An 18,737-nucleotide genomic window follows, 5' to 3' on the forward strand; every position below is an offset into this window, starting at 1 on the left:
TTCTAATAAGTAATGCTAAAAATGCAATATTTTTTACTTTTTTTTAGGATATTAGTAATTACTAATTAGTACATCAGTTTTTAAGTTTTTACTTGGTTAACTATAGTTTATTACTAACACCACTTTTATTAGTAAACCATGTTAACATAATAAAACTTATGAGAAAAATATGTATTTAGAAATGAAGTCCTTAAATGACAAAAATGATTGGACTTCTAATTAGCTCAATTAGTAAAATCTTTTATCTCCAAATAAGAAATTTAATATTCAATCTCTATCTACACCAAAAACCAATTGATATCTTGGTCTGATGGTAAAAAGCAATTATCATGAAATGGATTCTATAAATTTTAAATATTATTAGATCTATTAAAAGGAATGCTAAAAACTCTAGAGGATAATAAATAGAATTGAAGTTCTCAAATGTAAAAATCGGTCCAGTATAATAAATTGGTTAGCCAAGATTTATAATTAAGGATCAATGCTCAAATGCTGTTCTCAATGTTGCGAAATGGGTTCTTATCTCTTGTGCTGAAGCCTTGAAGGAACCATCCCTATCTCCATTGTTCCCTCTTCTCTGCTGGAAGGAAGAGAAAAAGGAACCTGGCTGTGTCTTTTATAATAAAATTCATTTACTCAGCTAAAATTAAAATATTTCTCAATTGCTATTCACAATACTTCTTACAAACCTAAAAGATAAATACAATTATACATCATTCCAGTGTCCACTCAAGGCCCAAGACTTAAGGCCCTCACTTTTTTCAAAAAAAAAAAAAAAAAATTAAAAGGTTTTACGGCCCTCATTAAATGAACAAAAGTTCAAGCATTGGTTGGACTCGGTCAATGTTTGTAGCTTATGATAGCCCTAAGGGGCTATAGTGGCGGCATCAGATGTGTTAGTTCATGGGGCTTGACCAATTCAAACCAAGGTGGAGATTTGTTGAATCAATGGCTTTTACATGGTCAATGGCGAGGTGTCCTGCAAGAAGTATAAGCCGAGTAGTAATAGGACTGCAAATTAAGTCCCAATTGTTTTAGGACTCTTCTAGCTAACTTGCACTTATATGTATATATATGGTGAATGTGCTAAGGCTTTGTCAATTGTAATGTGTGAGAAAGTGTGGTGCTACAAGATTAGTGCAACTGTAATAGGGTGCTCTACTTTTTGTCCAAGAGAGTTCATGGTGTATTTGGGGCTGTGTGTGCTACTATTGAAATCTTTTTATTTTATAGTGAAACTTTCTTTGTCATCGCCTGTAAATATAGGCAAATTACTGAATCACATAAATTCTCTATTTCTATTTTTATTCTCTCTTCTTTAATCTTGTATAAGTAAGTTTATTTTTCACAACACTATTCACAATACTTATTACAAACCTAAAAGATTTATACAATAATACATCATTCCAGTGTTAGCTCAAGGCCTACAACTTAGGCCTTCACTTTTCCCCCAAAAAAAAAAATTAAAATTAAAAGGTTTTAAGACACTCATTAAATAAACAAAAGGTCTCAAAATTGTTCTTAAAAAATTCAAAATTTTGTAATGATAACTACTATTTTTTTAAAAGAAAAAATATGTGGATTTTTCATTCTTTCCCAATTTTCAAGAAAGTCATTAAAATATTGAGCCAATAGAAATCCAACACAATTAAAACCCTAAATTGTTTCACACCAAAAATAAAATTTGTTATGAGTTTGTTATGAGCGAATTATCATTCTAGTAAAAGATATATTAATAAAATCTATATACAAAAGTTATATTAGCAATTTTGTATCTCAAAAAAAAATATATATATATATAAATATATTTAAATATTAAAAAATTTGTTAAAATCTGCCTATCTTAGGCTCTAAAATGTATTGAGCCAGCGGCCCTGAATCATTCAATATCTGATTCTACCCAATAACAACTTATGTTAATGCAGGTAGTATGATTCATCAAATACATTTGGACTATCAAAGATTTGAAGGACCCCTAAACACCACAAAATTCTAAACAACTCCGGCTTGTTTTTGGTGGAAAACAAATGTTGATGATGCTGCTTGGTTAAATGGTAATATATAGTACATTGCGGTGGTGGTGAAGAGTTATGTAGATGATTGCTTGAAAGCTTGGGTAAAAACATTCTCAACTGTTTAGTGGCTGAAACTCAGGGAGTTAGATGGCAGTGGAGTGTGCTATTGATGCCAAACTTTACAATTGTATTATAGAATATTGACATGCTCTAATTAAGCCTCTAACTGTAATACAAGTTGAGAACAATCCAAAAAATAGATCGAGCTGGGAAATAGCTTAAGTTGTAGAAAATATATGAGACCAAGTTAAAATGGCATCTTAATTGAGGAAAATGACAAACTTACAAAAGTAAAGAAAGGGGTTCTAATCAAGCAAAATAAATACAAGACTACATTATTAGCATTGATGGACCATTTTCCTCTCTTTATTGGTAAGATATTGATTCAGACCTTTCATTTTATGGGTCTTATTGTATATTCACATCATTTCAATCAAATATTCTAACGTTACTCTTAGTTTCTCATGTTAGTTTTGGTGACAAATTAAACTTACCATGGCCCATGGCAGAAAGTCCGAAACTTGGAAATCTAGGCTTTCTTACACACACAAAACATAAAAGCAAAACTAATAAACTAGAAAACAAAGAACTGGGGGCCCTGATCATTATGTAGTCTGTGATCAATTCATCTTAAACCTTTTCACATCATCAACAGCGGCCCTCCTAAACAATCCCACATCAGCACCGGCCACCACACACCAAATGATATCCACGTCTCCCAAGTTCAACAGGCCCATCATTTGGCATTGCACACCCAGCCAAGTAGGTCTCACTATCAGAATCCAACACAGCCTTCTCAGCAACCATCATCACCTCCTTCACTCTCTCATTCACTGGGTCCCTCAACGACCCCATGCCGACACTCAAATCGAACGGTCCCATCATAACACAATCAACCCTTCAACGGTCACGATCTCCTTAATGTTTTCTTCACAGCTTCCACGGATTCAACCTGCAGCAGGCTAGTTGTTGCTTAATAACTTTATTTTTAAAAATTGATTTGTTAATTTAATTGGTTTAAAAAAGTATGTGGGGATACATTCCTTTCCCCTCTAAAAGTATTCGCATGACCAGCAGTAATTATACAAGAATAAAAGTTTATCTCCAATTCAGTTTTGAGGTAAATATCTCTAATTAATATATGGTTTATTTAATAAGTCATATGACTTTTGGACGTGTAATAAGTTGAAGGAAAACTTTTTCAATCATTCTATTATATACTAATATTTTAAGAATATAATATCTAGTACTTTCTCATTTAACATAATAATATATAGATGGGTTTTAGTTAGTTCAACTGATAAAATCTTTGATAGTTGTATAAGAAATTTGGAGTTTAATCCCCGCTTACACAAACTGATTGGTGTTTTGATCTAATGATAAAGAGCTACCATCAGAAGCGAACGCTGTAAGTTAACACTTTCTCAAAAAAAAAAATAATAATAATAATATATAGTAAATCACACTAATTAAATTCAATGGAATCGTTATTCAAGTATTTATGTGAGAAAAGTTAGTTTATTTTTTTATTTTTTTATTTTACTGTGAAGATAGATGGTATAAAATTATTATACCTTGGAATATTGCATAATGTTTCCCTTAAAGAGACGAGAGTTCTACCGAAAACATGAGCATATTTCACCAAATCATATATCTTCTCTGGTTGTCTTTTAAGAGATGAGTTCAGTATTACAAATTTTAAAAATATATATTTTTTAATGGAAATTAAATTAAAAAATTAAATATTTTTATTTTGTAAAAAAAAAAATTAGAAATTATTTATTAAAAAAAAAAAAAAAACCAACCTGGCACATTATCAACAACTCTTTCTCACACTTGTTTATTTGCTCTTCATCAATACCGTACTTGGAGGCTCTCACAACAGGGTGGGCCGCTCCACGTACTCCGTTTGGTGGGTACCGGCAATAGGAGACGGCTTTCGAAACATGATGCCCTGTGGTCCTAAGTCGAGTGCTTTCTTGGCCCATGCTGCAGAACTCTCAGGGAGTCTTGAGTATAGCTGGGGTTTGAGTGGCAGCCAGGGCTTGAAGACAAGAGGAAGAGCTTCGGAGATGCCACCATGGCTGTGTTCCATGTCGACGACGACAAAGTCATAGCCTGCAAGGCATGCAATTTCAGCCAGGGTGGGAGAGAAGCTAAGGGGGAAGAGACCGTAGAGGGGTTCTTCATTAGCTTTTTTTAGACGAGCTTTGGGGGTTTTGGGTGCATGTGTCTGAGGAGGCCATGGTTGTGACTCTAGTGAAATGTGGTTTGTGTGAGCCGATAATGAATGAGAGGAAGTAGTGTGTAGTTCGCAAGTGACAAAGTTTGATAATTTGGATTGAGTGATGTTACGTACACAATCTTTGTAGTTTTTACTACATTTTCGAAATTATACACCATTTTTTTTACCTATTATAGTATTTCTCATTCAGTCATTTGAATTTGGCCTGATATTTTTTACAATTTCAGTTTGTGAGGTAGTAACCGGGGCAGGCAAGACTTGATCACTTGAGAATGAATACATTTTTTATGTCTAATGATAGAACCACTTATATACCGTCTGGGATAGGCAGGATAAAAACATTAGTAATTGTTAATGCACACGCCATATTGCACGTGCATACGTAACATACCGTTAAGGGTGTTCATGGGTCAAGTTGGGTCCGGTTGAGGGGATTTTTTGACCCAACCCACCATGATGGATAAAAAAAAAATTCAACCTAATCTAACCCATCACATAAGTCCAACCCACTTGGGTTGGGTTGGGTCGAGTTGAATCTATGAGTTGGACAATTTTTTTTATTACTATTATTATTAAATTGACCAGAAAAAATATATCATACTTGCCACATGAGTTGATAAACAAAATATACATTAATATATAAACTAATATTCCAATTTAGTTGTAAACAAAATATGTTTAAGTATCCAACTGAGTTGATAAACAAAATATAAATAACTAATATCTTAATTCACTTATGAATAAAATATACATGAGTTCCTAACTCAGTTATAAACAAAATATATCTAAAATTTTTAATTTTTTTATTAATTATATAATATATTTAAATATATATTAAAAGAACTAATAGGATTTTATATTATATATAATAATAGGAACCAAGGAAGTGCTCTACAGTTGGTTTTTTTTAAAAAAAATTTATTAAATATATAATATATTTTAAACATATATTAAAATATAGGTGGGTCGGGTTGGGTTTAATGGGTTTGTAATTTTGTGACCCAAACCCAACCCAACCCAACCCACTATAAAAAAAAATTTTGTAACCCAATCCAACTCACCAAGCCCTAAAAATTGACCCAACCCGGCGGGTTAGGTCGATTCAGGTCAGGTTGACGGGTTTTCTGCACACTCCTACATACCGTACTCATAATTTATTTTTTGAACTAAAATTGCGAAGTCATGATTTATGTTCAAAAACTAAATACGTGTAATACTATGTGTGTAATAAGCAATTTGTAATAAACATTATCCAAATAACATTTTTATATGTTGCATTGGAATATATGAACTTCAATGAATGGTGGGTTTTTGTGTGTTTAAATATCTGGTTTTGCTCTTACACAATATTTTTTCTTTAAGTAATGCGAAAAATGTCATTTTTTACTTCTTCTACTTTTTTCACAATTGTTGTAATTAGTACATCATTTTCAAGATTTTACTCAACCACAGTTTATCACCGGCACCACTCTTGTTAATATATAGACCATGTCAACATAATAAAACCTTTGAGAAAGTATGTATCTAGAATTGAAGTCCCCAAATGCCAAAAACACTCAAGTATGATAAATTAATTAGCCAATATTTATGAAAATCAATTATCAGTTGCTTGGTTCAAAAAAAAATTCTCTTAGTTACTATTCACAGTACTTTTTACAAACTCAAACAATAAATACATCATTCAATATCAGCTTGTAGCAATAACTACTTATGTTAATGCAGCCGGGTGTTCAGCACACATGGAAGCTTGAAGATTCACATAATGCTGTGAATACCAATACCGACTCTGTTATGACCTGGTCTTGTCTGGAGGACACCTGTTGGGATATGTGATGAAGACTGGCTTGGTCTATATGAGCTTTCCTAATTTTAGGGACAGGAATTATCAATAAAAGAGCTTTCCTAATTTTTAGGAAGTGATAGGATAAATTTAGGTACCAAAATGATGCATATGAGTAATCAGATCCACTTCAGTTATTATGACCTGGTCTTCCACCTTGACTTACGAGTTTTTAGGTACCAAAATTATGCATATGAGTTATCATGTCTCTTAGATAAACTACTAGGATAACAAATAATTAAAAACATTGCCCTGCCAATTTAACAATCTATAACGTACATCATGAATGTGCATTGAAAATTTGAAAGGATGTAAAGTATAAATCATTGTCATAGCAAACAAGGTCTATATTAAGTTTAGATATTTTAAGTGCAAATATAATATTTATAACAATAATGCTTATTATAAGAAAAGATAACTTCAAATAGAGTAGAGAAATTAATGTGGTTCATATATAGATTAGGTATTGAAGTTGGAGGTAGCTTTTATTGAAAATGATCGTTTAAACTTGAAGAAATCAATAAATTGCCTGCAGCAAAGGCAATTCATAAGTTAATGGAGATTAAAAAAGAAAAGAAAAGTTAGATAAATTACATGTTGCATTTGGTACATGTTTAAATCCTATTTCCTGGTAAATAATTCTTTTATGCAAATGCGTGTCCCATTAATGCAGTAGAGTTCGCAGAAACCAGAGTGGCATTCCCTTTAATGCAGCAGACCTATTGAATAATTCCCATAGTTTCTCAAAAAAGAAAAAAAATTAGGATCATTGAATTCAAAAGATTAAAAAAATAAAAAGAGAAGGTTCAATCGAACCCGACTCACAAGGCAATTTGGGTTCAGAAGCACACCAGCCCGTTATCCTTCCACTGTTGAGAGCGGGAGGTTTTCGCTGCTCTGTGAAACCAGCCTCACGCTGTGCCCTCCACGCTAGGAACCACAAGACCCAGGCCTTCGCCCAAATCACATGGTTCAACTCTCAACTTGGAACGGGCGAGCCAGGAACTAGCGCCCACTGACTCTACCAAGTGAATCAAATCATTGTTCCGTCCCTTTGATACCCTCGCTCGAGTTACAAGCCAGCGCTACCCAGCTCGGTGCTCTATGGAGCACGTGGTACCTATTATAAAGTTATATGGTAGTTGTAATCTAAGCAGTGTGGGACAATAAACAAGAAATTATTCAAGGGGTATGACAGCATATGACTGCCTATATGAACACTCATCCGAGTGGCAAAATTCACCTGGATTCTTGAAATTTTGGTTGTTTGTGACACTTTTTGCTGTGCTTGAATGGTAAAGATACATTATTTCTCATCAGATTTTTACAGGATTACACTGCATGGTTAAAATCTGAGCTACTTTAATACAGAGGAGAACACTTGGAAGTTATGAAATGATTTCAAATAGCTTTGGTAATTATGCGAGATGTGTATGCTAATGATCCGGAATTTTGAGACGAATCCAATGATGCTCTGCACGCATGGAAGCTTGAAGTTATACATATGGCTCCGAATACCTAACTTTGCAAACAAACTTCTAAACAGCTCCAGTGGGAAAGACCATATTTTTGGTAGAAAGCAAATGTTGATGCTGCTGGTTAAATGGTAATGGCACATTGCGATAGTAGTGAGGAGTTATGTAGATGATTGCTTGAAAGCATGGATAAGAACGTTCTCAACTGTGTCTGCTTTAGTGGTTGAAACTCAAGGAGTTAGATGGGCACAGGAGTTAGGAGTGCAGAAGGAGATGCTCTAACTGTAATGTATTAGACAGTCCCAAGAATAGATCCAACTGGTAAATAGCTCGAGTTGAAAAAGATATTTATGAGATCAAGTTAAAAGGGCAATCCTCTTTCAGACCCTCCTTCAAGTGTGGGTGAGTAGAGAATATAACAAAGCCGCACATGAAATGGACAAATGGGCTACCAAATCTTGTTTTGGGCGCCTTTGTCTCTTTAATTTTCTTCATGTTGGCTGGCTATAGTTTGCTTCTTTGACTAACAACTCCTAATTTTCTACATTTTTTCATAATCCATATTATGCATCTATACAATTAATACTACCTGGTCAGGATTCTTTGCCTGATTAGTATTGTTGAGGGGTGACTATTTAGGTAGCTTTGGGAGTTGGGGCTGCTGTGCTGGCTTCTTTTCGGACATTTTGGGCTGGATTCTGCAAGAATTCACGTGTAAAGAAATCGGGGATGCTATTTTGGGTTCTTTTTATGAATTTTATGTTAAAATAAAAAACTGAGAGAATGGCTTGCCATCGTGCAAAAATCTATTTTGATGCAATATTTTGGACATCTTTTTCTAAAACATGTTTTGCAGATTTGCAATCAATTCTGATTAAAAACTTTTGGTTATATATTTGTCGTGTTGCTTGTCTTAATTAATAGTAGGCTAGAAGCAAGCAATATTGAATTGTTGATTATCACCATTTCATTTACTCAAAAAAAAAAAAAAAAAAGAAAAGAAAAAGAATATCATCATTTCAAGTAATTTATGGCTTTGGGTAAAATATTTTATAGAAAATGAATCATTTTTCAAAAAGAGAAATATTGTGTGAACAACATATTTATAATAAATTCTAATTAATAGATTATGTTAGGACATATGTGATTCACTTGTTAGGAACATATGTCACTATTTTATGTAATTAGCTTATCCTTTGACAAAACGCACTTTACTTGTATTTGGGTAGATCTAGGATGTGTTTAATACTTCAAGAAACTATATTTCAAGATTAAGTGTTAAAGACATGCAAAACTGTCCAAGATTCAAACTGAAAAAGTGTTGTTTATTAAAACTCGACAGTTAGCTTGACAGCTAGCTATCCATCGAGCTTAAGAAGTTGTTCCAGCCCCGTGGCTCAACAACTGCTTGACAGCACCTTGACAGACAGCTATCTGTCGAGCTTTATGAAAAACAGAATTTCAGTTCTATTTTGACTCTAATCCGTGATTATGTGTTTAGGCCTTCTTTTCTTTTAACCCTAGATATATAAAATGATTATTTTAAGGGCCATCAAAGTGTACACAAGTTGCACAAGTGTTGAGTAAAGTTTGCTCAAGCAATTTGTAACCGGAGACAAAGTTTTGCCCTAGTTCACCATTCTTGTGAAGAAGTTGTTGTGTATGTGCACCGTAAAATTTTGTGACCAAGCATCTTCTTGATCTTCATCGTTGGGATGAACTGAAGAACTTTGCAGTCAACAACCTTCTCTAGTTGGTGATTGAAGTCGCGTATTAGGATCCGCACATTAGTTAGTCACGTACTTGGGAGTCGTGCATCAAAAAGGGAAATTGCCATTACAAAATAAGTCCAATTGAGTATTGGGGTAAGAGTTCAACTGTAGGTTGGTATAAGGTATTGTGATTCCTTTATTTGTAACCGCTTGTTATGATAATAGTGGAATTTCGAGAGTAGTGACTTGAAAATCACTCGATGGGGTTTTTGTCGTTAGGTTTTTCCCATTCGTAAACAAATCACCGTGTCATTTATTTTCCGCTGCATATTTAGTTATTTGGTGATTTGTTTGTGCTACCATGCGTTTGCATATTAATTAAGTTAATTAACACTTGGCTAAATTAATTGGTTAATTTATCACAAAGGGTCAATTCGTTTTTGGCCTATCAAATTATTATTGGCTGTTACTAGTGAGAAAAAAGCAATTTCAATGGTGGATTTAAATTAGAACCAATAACAACTTATCACTTAAGATTTACTGTGAAAATGTTGTGGACGTAGCACATCTCTTTCCAAAAAGTATTTTCTCGAAAACTGTCTTCTTTTTCTATGTTTAGTAGTGACTTTAAAATGAGTTGGAAAATTATCTCTTAACTTTTTGTATTTAGCTTTGCATGAGATAAAATTGTTTTCCTTATTTAGATTCGCATGAGATCGAGTTGTTTTCAAGAAAATTTTAACGAAAAACATCTATATTTTATTTCAAACTAAATAATAGAAGTTAAGCGATATTTTTTCTTTAACTCATTTTTTTCGATACCACAAAACATAGAAAAATACGGAAAGCTATTTTTATATAAGGTTTTTCATTGAAACAAATAATGTCTAAGTTCAATTATAGAATTCGCATCAGCTCATACACAAATTTCTGTCTATTTTAGCATAAGAATCCACGTTTTATTTATTTTACATACTCACTTTTCAAAAAACTCCACATCAGATTATCTATTTTATATTATATTTCATTAAAATATCAAATTTTCTTGATTTAAAAAAAAAAAAAAATTACACATAACAACCCTCATACACTCTCTTCTTTTATCATCAAGATACGTAAAAAATGAGAAGAAATTAAATGTAAAATGAATAATATTAATGTAAGTTTACACAAACTATAATAGGTGAAAAGGCAATTTACACAATTATAGTGTAATTTACACAAATATACACTGACTAACATTTGTCATTTATGTAAATTTTACACATTTTTCTATTATATACTTACCAATGTGAGTTCTCTTAAAGTATCTTGATGAGATTTTACACATTTTTCTATTAAACTTTTGTGAAGTAAATTGTGACACCACCAAACCAAATGAGATACATTATACTTTACCCGAAACAATATAAGATGCTAGTCCTCCCATTTGCATGATTTAAAAAAATAAATAAATAAAGAGGAAAAAAAAAGTCATCCAATTAATTTGCATTTCAATAAATTTTCACACTGGAAAAACTACGTAACATCTGAAATGAGAGGAGAAAGACATAAGTAAAGAAAAGGGTTCCAATCAAGCAAAATAATATACAAGACTACATTATTCGTGTTGATGGACCACTTTCTTTCTTCAATGGTAAGATATTGATAAAGAACTTCTATTTCATGGGTTTTATTGAATATTTACATCATTTCAATCGATAGTCAATACTGCCACAACTCTTATTTATTCATCTATTCTCAGTTTTGGTGACAAAATTTACAATGGCCGCCCATGGCTGTAAGTCCAAAACTTCGATTTGCAACCCTGGTTTGCTAAAGAACCCCACATCAACAGAACCTAGTATTTCTAAACCCAAATACCCAAAAACCACCCCAAAACAAAATAAAACGTATATAACACACAAAAGCCACTAAAAAAAAAAATCCATGGGTAAAATTATTTTATTGTCTAATCTCACAATTGGTTGATTTATGTGATAGTTGATGAAAAGTGATAGATCATACAAATCAGTAAAGAACAGAAAATGTTCATCACTCATAATTGCACAAATCAATAAAGTGTGAAATTAGATGTGCTTATATCTCTAGATTTATTCAACAACAAACTTGGGCCCTGATTAACAGGTAGTCTGTGATCAATTCATCTTAAACCTTTTCACATCATCAACAGCAGCACTCTTAAACAAACCCACATCAACACCACCACACACCATATGATATCCACGTCTCTTAAGCTCATCAGGTCCATCATTTGGCATTGCAAACCCAGCCAGGTAGGTTTTACTCTCAGAATCCAACACTGCCTTTTCAGCCACCCTCATCACCTCCTTCACTTTCTCGTTCACTGGCTCCCTCAACCACCCCATATTGACACTTAAATCCATCGGCCCTATCATAACACAATCAACCCCTTCAACAGCAGCGATATCCTTAACATTCTTCACAGCTTCCATGGACTCAACCTGCAAGCTAATTTAGGTTAATAATAGTATTATTTAAAAATTTTATTTTGCTTAATTAGGATTGTTTAAAAGGTATTTGGAAATATAATTTTTTTTAGAGAGAGTTTTAATTTATGGCGTCCGCTCCTAATGATAGCTCTTTATCATCAGACTAAGACACCAATCAGTTTTTGATGTAGACAGGAATTGAACCTCAGATCTCTTATATAACCATCAGAAATTTTACCAATTGAGCTAATTAGAACTTACCCGAAATATAACTATTCTCTTAAAAATGAGTAATTTTATGGGCAAAGCTTGGATGCATTAATGGACCCATCAAATCCTAATTATATAACTTTCTTTTCACGTAATATAATAGGTTCTAATAATTAATTTTACGGTTAATAGGTTCTAATAATTAATTTTACGGTGAACTCCACAAATCAAATGACAAAATAGAGTACAACGCTATTATATTCCTTAAGTATTGCATAATTTTTTCCTTAGAGAGACAAGAGACAAGTTCCGCTGAAAATATGAATTAAACTTCACTAAAAGATTTATATCGTATATGCAAATTACTTTGGTTTAGATAAAATAGAATGAAAAAAAAAAAAAAAATATATATATATATATATATATATACATGTCCTAATTAATTTATTAAAGATTCATAATAAAGATTCATAGTTAAACTCAAAATTTTGAAATAAGATTTCAAGAGACGAGTTCAACCAAACAAAACTAGATCTTACAATAATTTCTAAATGATGTTATTTTCTCAAATAGTATTTTTTTTTTTTTTAAATGTTTATTTAGCCCCCAAAAAAAAAGAAAAAAGAAAAAAGAAAAACCCAACCTGGCACATTATCAACAACTCTTTCTCACACTTGTTTATATACTCTTCATCGATACCGTACTTGGAGGCTCTCACAACCGGGTGGGCCGCTCCACGGACTCCATTTGGTGGGTACCGACAATAGGAGACGGCTTTCTTGGCCAACTCAGGATCGTCGATCATGGGGATCATGAGGCCTTGTGGGCCTAAGTCGAGTGCTTTCTTGGCCCATGCTGCAGAACTCTCAGGAATTCTAAGGATAGCTGGGGTTTGAGTTGCAGCCAGGGATTGGAGACAAGGGAGAGCTTCGGAGATGCCACCATGGCCGTGTTCCATGTCGACGACGACGAAGTCATAGCCTGCATGGCCTGCGATTTCAGCGAGGGTGGGAGAGAAGCTAAGGAGGAAGAGACCGTAGAGGGGTTCTTCATTAGCTTTGTTTAGACGAGCTTTGAGGGTTTGAGGGGTGGCTGAGGAGGCCATGGTTGTGAGTACTTTTTTGTTTAGAGAAATGTGGTGTGGTCAGTGGGGTAGTGGGGAGCTATTTTGTAGTGGACTTTGTGCGATTCTGTGACTCTGAGCTTGATAACGAATGAGAGGAAGTTCTTTTTTTTTCTTTTTGATAAGCACGAATGAGAGGAAGTAGTGCTTGGCAAGTGACAAAGTTTGATAATTTGGATTTCGTCTTATATGGGTATTTTTTTTGTCCGGGACTGTGCGGCAATTTCAGCTGGTGTGGTTGTAACTAGGGCAGTCAAGACTTGAGAATGAAAAAAATAGTGTCTAATTGTACTCCAACTATGTTGTCACAGCAGATTGATGGATAGCATAAAATTTAGATATTTTATTAGAGCATCCATAGTAGTGGAACTAAAAATTTAGCTATTTAGCTATTGAATTTCGTCTTATATGGGTATTTTTTTTGTCTGGGACTGTGCGGCAATTTCAGCTGTTGTGGTTGTAACTAGGGCAGTCGAGACTTGAGAATGAAAAAAATAGAGTCTAATTGTACTCCAACTATGTTGTCACAGTAGATTGATGGTAGATTGATGGTTAGCATAAAATTTAGATATTTCATTAGAGCATCCATAGCAATGAAGCTAAAAATTTAGTTATTTAGCTCCATCAAAAGTTAGTTTATCTATTTTATCTACACACATATTGCAACAATGGATCTATTTTAGTTTTCAACACAATAAAATAATATATCTACTACAATAAAATAATATATCCACTACAATAAACAACAATCACAACCACCTGCAACCACTACCGCTGCCACTACCGCCGCCACTACCGTGGCCAGCACCGACTCTTACACCGCCACCGCAATCGCTATCGCTGCCACTACCGTCGCCGCCACCGACTCTTCCACCACCGCCGCCACCATTGCTGCCATCACCGACTCTTCCACCGCTGCCGCCACCGCCACACGATAGCAAATAATTGTCTAGTGTTAACATGTGATTTTTTTAACCCCAAATTATACTTATACATTTTTTTTTTTTTTACTAAAACAATTTCTCAATTATCATGATAGCAAACATAAAAATCTTTTCCACAAATAATTATGGTTTCTAATGATAAAATATACAGCCATTAAAAAAAAAGCAAAGAAAAAGAAAAGCATCAGAAAAATGGTGTTATTCATTTTGAGAGAGAGAGAGAGATAGAGGAAACTTTCCAAACATTCCTCTTAAACTAAGTTATCCACATTTTAACCTCTCATGGACCCAACAAACAAATTAAACACAAAATGAAAATAAAGTGTAAATATCAAACATTACCAAACAAACATTATTTTCCCCTGCTATGTGCCTTGAAAAAAAGGCACACAGTATTCCTAAAGCCTACCAATTCGTGGAAATTGTGACCCACTATTCCAATTTCAATTCATCCTAACAAGAAATCTGACCTCAAATTCATGGTAAATACCAATAACCCAGAACAACAATAAAATATCATATATCAAAAATCCCACATTCTTTGATGTTATACCTAAATCAAAAATCCCACATTCTTTGATGTTATACCCAAATCAAAAACCCCAAGCATCCTTATGAAGGAGATAGAGACAACTGACCTGAAGTGGATCAGCGAAAGAGAAGTGGGTCTGAGGCGGATCGACAGCGTGGGTTTGAGGTGGATGGCAGCATGGGTCTGAGGCTGATCGATGGCTTGGGATGGCTGGTGGGTTGGTGACGTCGAGCTTCGGTGGCAGCAACATTGACGATGGTCAGGCCGGTGGCGGTAAACAGAGTGAGCTTCAGAAACCAGAGTTAAGAGAGTGAGCTTGAGAGAGATGAGCTTTAGATGATAAGATGAGAGTGAATGAGTGAGAGAGAGAGAGAGAGAGGCACGGTGTGATAAAAGAATGAAAAAAAAAAAGGAGCAAGTGGTATTATTTTAATCCCTAGCTGGAATATATATATATATATATATATATATATTTAGCTTTCAGCTACAATGCACATCTATCTATAGATGTGCACTATAGTAATTAAGTTAAAAAATATAGGTATAGCTCCACTGCTGGATGGTGGTTTTTGGTGTTTTGGTGGAGCTAAAATAGCTATATAGCTATTTAACTCCATTGCTATAAGTGCTCTTAAAGATGGATCTATTATAGATATTCATTGGGATATCTCTTACTAAAGAAAAAATATACGTGGAAGACTCTAACTAATTTATTGAGCATTTATAATTAACTTCAAACAAAATTTGAGACTAAGATTATTTTTTTGGATAGACTTTATGGTTGTTATCGTTATCATCGTCATGCAGCCATACATCCATTTTTTTTCATTTTCCAGAAAGTAAGCAATACTTTTATTAAAAAAATTAAATTAAATTAAATTTAAATTTAATTTAATTTAATTAAATTAAATAATACGCGTGACATATTATGGATTGTAGGGGTATTGGGCCTATGAGCTCATTTTCTATGTATATATTGGGCCTAAGGCCTAAGCCAAGGATGGGGTGTCGTCCGAGGAGGAGTAAACATTCTAAAGGGAGCCCGTGTTAGTAAATGAAGAAGTACGTTTTGATCATAATGGCCCTGGAGGTTGGGCGAGGATGAATGCCTCCTCGGCTAACCAAAGCCGAGGTCCGTAAAGATGGTTTGCCATCTGAGGGAATATTTCAGGAAATTCTGTTGGCATCGGTAAGCATTTCAGAAACAAAAGATAGAGGGGAGTCCTAGACTATCTAAGGAAAAAGCTACTATCACTACATTAAATGCTTTGCATCTAACACGCTGGCCTCATTAATGTGGAAAAGACCCCTGAACAGTGTTGCATTGGCTACCCCCACGCACAAAAGGCCTGAGAGAATGTTCGATGGAACAAGTACTCAAGTAGTGGTTTGGATGATCAACAAGTGGAGGGCCAAGATCTTCTAAAGAGAACTATATAATGGAAAGGACTCTCCATGAAGAAGGGATCAAGAAATCTAGAGAGAAACACTGTATCAATCAAGAAACAAACTTGTAATCAAATGTAAGAGAAATATATAAGAACTGATCTCCTCAGACCATGTCGAGGATGATTTTCTTTAATTAAAATCAATCTATCTTTCTGTTCTTGTCATTTGAATTCACTTTATTTGTCACCCAACTCATTTTAGTCCAATTTTCCAACCCACTCTTTACATATTCATTGTTTTGTGTTTTTTAGGCCTGAGTCCATCCATCATTTGGGATAAGAATCCAAATCTAGTCCTTACAATTAGCATTGTCTGTGAGAAATTCTGATGTTATAATGAGTCTGACTTCCAACTATGGTAGGTTCAAGTTCACACCATGCAAAATCTAGGGAGCCCCAACATGAAGATCATTTTTTCAACCTCGAGCGAAGAAGGGACCGAGAGGGGAGTGTGTATACTACCCATACTAGTGGGAGTCATTCTAAGGGTGGTAGCCACCTCTCTCAGGAGAAAAATACCAAAGCCATGCAACAGGAGATTAATTATTTAAAAAGAAAGTTGCACCACGAATGGAGAAGGCGAACTCCTTCTATTTCTAATTTCTCTTCTGACGATGAGGAGGACAGTAGTTATAGGCAAAGATCAAGGACTCCTCCCAATGAGTCTTTCTCGTATAATGAGGACTACCACCATGAGCACAGAAACAAAAGCTCATCTTCTAAAGGCTTGGGGAATGACGTGATGAGCAAAGTGCTCAAACAAATTTCCAGATCGCCTTTCACATGCAGGATTGAGGAAGGGAGACTTCCTCGGTGGTTCACTCAGCCCACGTTCACCATGTACAATGGCTGTACAGATCTCATGGAACACGTAAGTCACTTCAACCAGAGAATGTCTATACACTCTAAGAATGAAACCTTGATGTGCAAGGTATTTCCATCTAACTTGGGGCCTGTGGCTATGAGGTGGTTTGATGGTCTAGGTGCAAGTTCTATTAACTCCTTCGAGGAGCTCACCCGAGCATTTGTGTCTCGTTTTATTACGTGTAGTAGGGTTCCTCGGCCCTTAGATTCTCTATTGTCCATGTCCATGCGAGAAGGTGAGACCCTGAAAACATACTTGGATAGATACTGGGAGATGTTTAACGAGATTGATGGGGATTTTGATGACATGGCTATAAGGATCTTCAAGGTCAACCTGCCCACAGAGCATGATTTAAGAAAATCTTTGACCAAGAAGCCGATAAAGAGCGTGCGTAGACTCATGGACCACATTAATGAATACAAGAGAGTGGAGGAAGACTAACAGCAAGGAACGGGGAAAGGTAAGGTTATCCCTCAGGAGAGGAGGTATTTTAAATCGGATCGCTACAACAATAATAAACCTCGAAGGGATTTTGCTGGACAATCTGGGTCTACGGCTCCCCAGGCAGTTAACACTATGTTCTGAGAACCAGTGCATCAAGTCCTAGAGAAAATCAAGAACGAGCCATATTTCAAATGGTCAAACAAAATGGGAGGAAACCCCTTGAGGCGCAATCAAAGCCTTCATTGCCAATACCACCAAGAACGGGGATATACCACCGAGGACTGCAGAACTCTGTGGTACCATCTGGAGCAATTGGTCAAAGAGGGAATGTTACAGCAGTTTTTGTATCGACCAAACAGGCAAGGAGACCAATCAAGGTCAGGGACTCAGGGGAACACTTCTTCAAGGCCCCCGTTGGGCACAATTAATGTTATCTTTACTGCACCTGGGAAGACTGGTTCTCATCCTTCCAGGGTGATGTCCGTAGCTCGGCTATCAGCCAAGGAATCCAATTCTGAGCCAAAGAGGGCTAGAGTAGGGATCCGACGGACACTGAGTTTTTCGGACGAGGACAAGATAGGAACCATCCAGCCCTATGATGATGCCTTTGTAGTCACCCTCAGAATAGGAAGATATGATGTGAAGAGGGTAATGGTGGACTAGGGCAATGATGCAAAGATTATGTACCATGACTTATACAGAGGGCTGAACTTAAAGCCTGAGAATCTAACAGCTTATGATTCACCTTTGGTGAGTTTTGATAGGAAGGTTATCATCCCTAGGGGTTTAATTAGATTGCCCGTACAGGCAGGTTCAGAAGTGGTTGAAATGGACTTCATTATGGTAGATGCATACTCTCCGTACACGGCCATTGTGGCCAGATCCTGGCTTCATGACCTGGGGCTTGTCTCTTTTACTCTACATTTGAAGGTGAAGTACCCATCAAGGGACCGGATTGAGGAGCTTGTAGGGAGTCAGTCCATGGCTAGGCAATGCCTCGTGGCTACAATTATGCATCAGCTGGCAGCTGAGTCCTCGACCTCTGCTGAAGGGGGCTTATAGCAGTCAAAGTCTCTGGTGTTAACTATCAATGGGCCAGCCGAGGAGGCGAAATGCGAGGATTTAGAGAAAATTATCCTAACTGATGACCCGGAGAAGTTTTTTCAGGTTGGGGCTTAGCTACCTCCTCAGGAGAAGGAAAAGCTGGTAGAATTTCTAAAGAGGAACATTGATGTGTTTGCATGGAGTGCTTATGAAGCACTGGGGGTGGATTCGAACTTCATCTGCCATCATTTGAATGTCAATCCATCAGTCACCCCCAAGAAGCAACCACCTCGGCGCTCATCTAAGGATCATTCTGACGCTGTCAAA

The 18,737-nt window shown here is 35.5% G+C and overlaps 3 protein-coding genes and 1 pseudogene across 3 annotated transcripts; 2 read left to right on the plus strand and 2 right to left on the minus strand.

Annotated features, from left to right (window-relative positions):
* Positions 1 to 2,343: 2,343 nt before the first annotated feature.
* On the minus strand, positions 2,344 to 4,687 carry LOC115962642 (annotated as a pseudogene).
* A 6,674-nt stretch (positions 4,688 to 11,361) lies between these two features.
* On the minus strand, positions 11,362 to 13,261 carry LOC115975226 (2-keto-3-deoxy-L-rhamnonate aldolase-like). The gene is made up of 2 exons (XM_031095929.1): positions 12,654 to 13,261; positions 11,362 to 11,812 (listed from the first exon to the last, which is right to left on the minus strand). The coding sequence occupies exons 1-2, from the start codon at positions 13,113 to 13,115 to the stop codon at positions 11,486 to 11,488; spliced, it is 789 nt and encodes a 262-aa protein (XP_030951789.1). The 5' UTR covers positions 13,116 to 13,261; the 3' UTR covers positions 11,362 to 11,485.
* Positions 13,262 to 17,570: 4,309 nt separating this feature from the next.
* On the plus strand, positions 17,571 to 18,029 carry LOC115962647. Its single transcript, XM_031081543.1, has one exon. It carries the CDS (start codon positions 17,571 to 17,573, stop codon positions 18,027 to 18,029), a length of 459 nt encoding a protein of 152 aa, XP_030937403.1.
* An 18-nt stretch (positions 18,030 to 18,047) lies between these two features.
* Positions 18,048 to 18,428, plus strand: LOC115962657. The gene has a single exon (XM_031081555.1). The coding sequence runs from the start codon at positions 18,048 to 18,050 to the stop codon at positions 18,426 to 18,428; it is 381 nt and encodes a 126-aa protein (XP_030937415.1).
* The last annotated feature ends 309 nt before the right edge of the window (positions 18,429 to 18,737 follow it).

This window comes from Quercus lobata, chromosome 2, assembly GCF_001633185.2.
Source record: "Quercus lobata isolate SW786 chromosome 2, ValleyOak3.0 Primary Assembly, whole genome shotgun sequence".
In the NCBI taxonomy this organism is placed as follows: domain Eukaryota; kingdom Viridiplantae; phylum Streptophyta; class Magnoliopsida; order Fagales; family Fagaceae; genus Quercus; species Quercus lobata.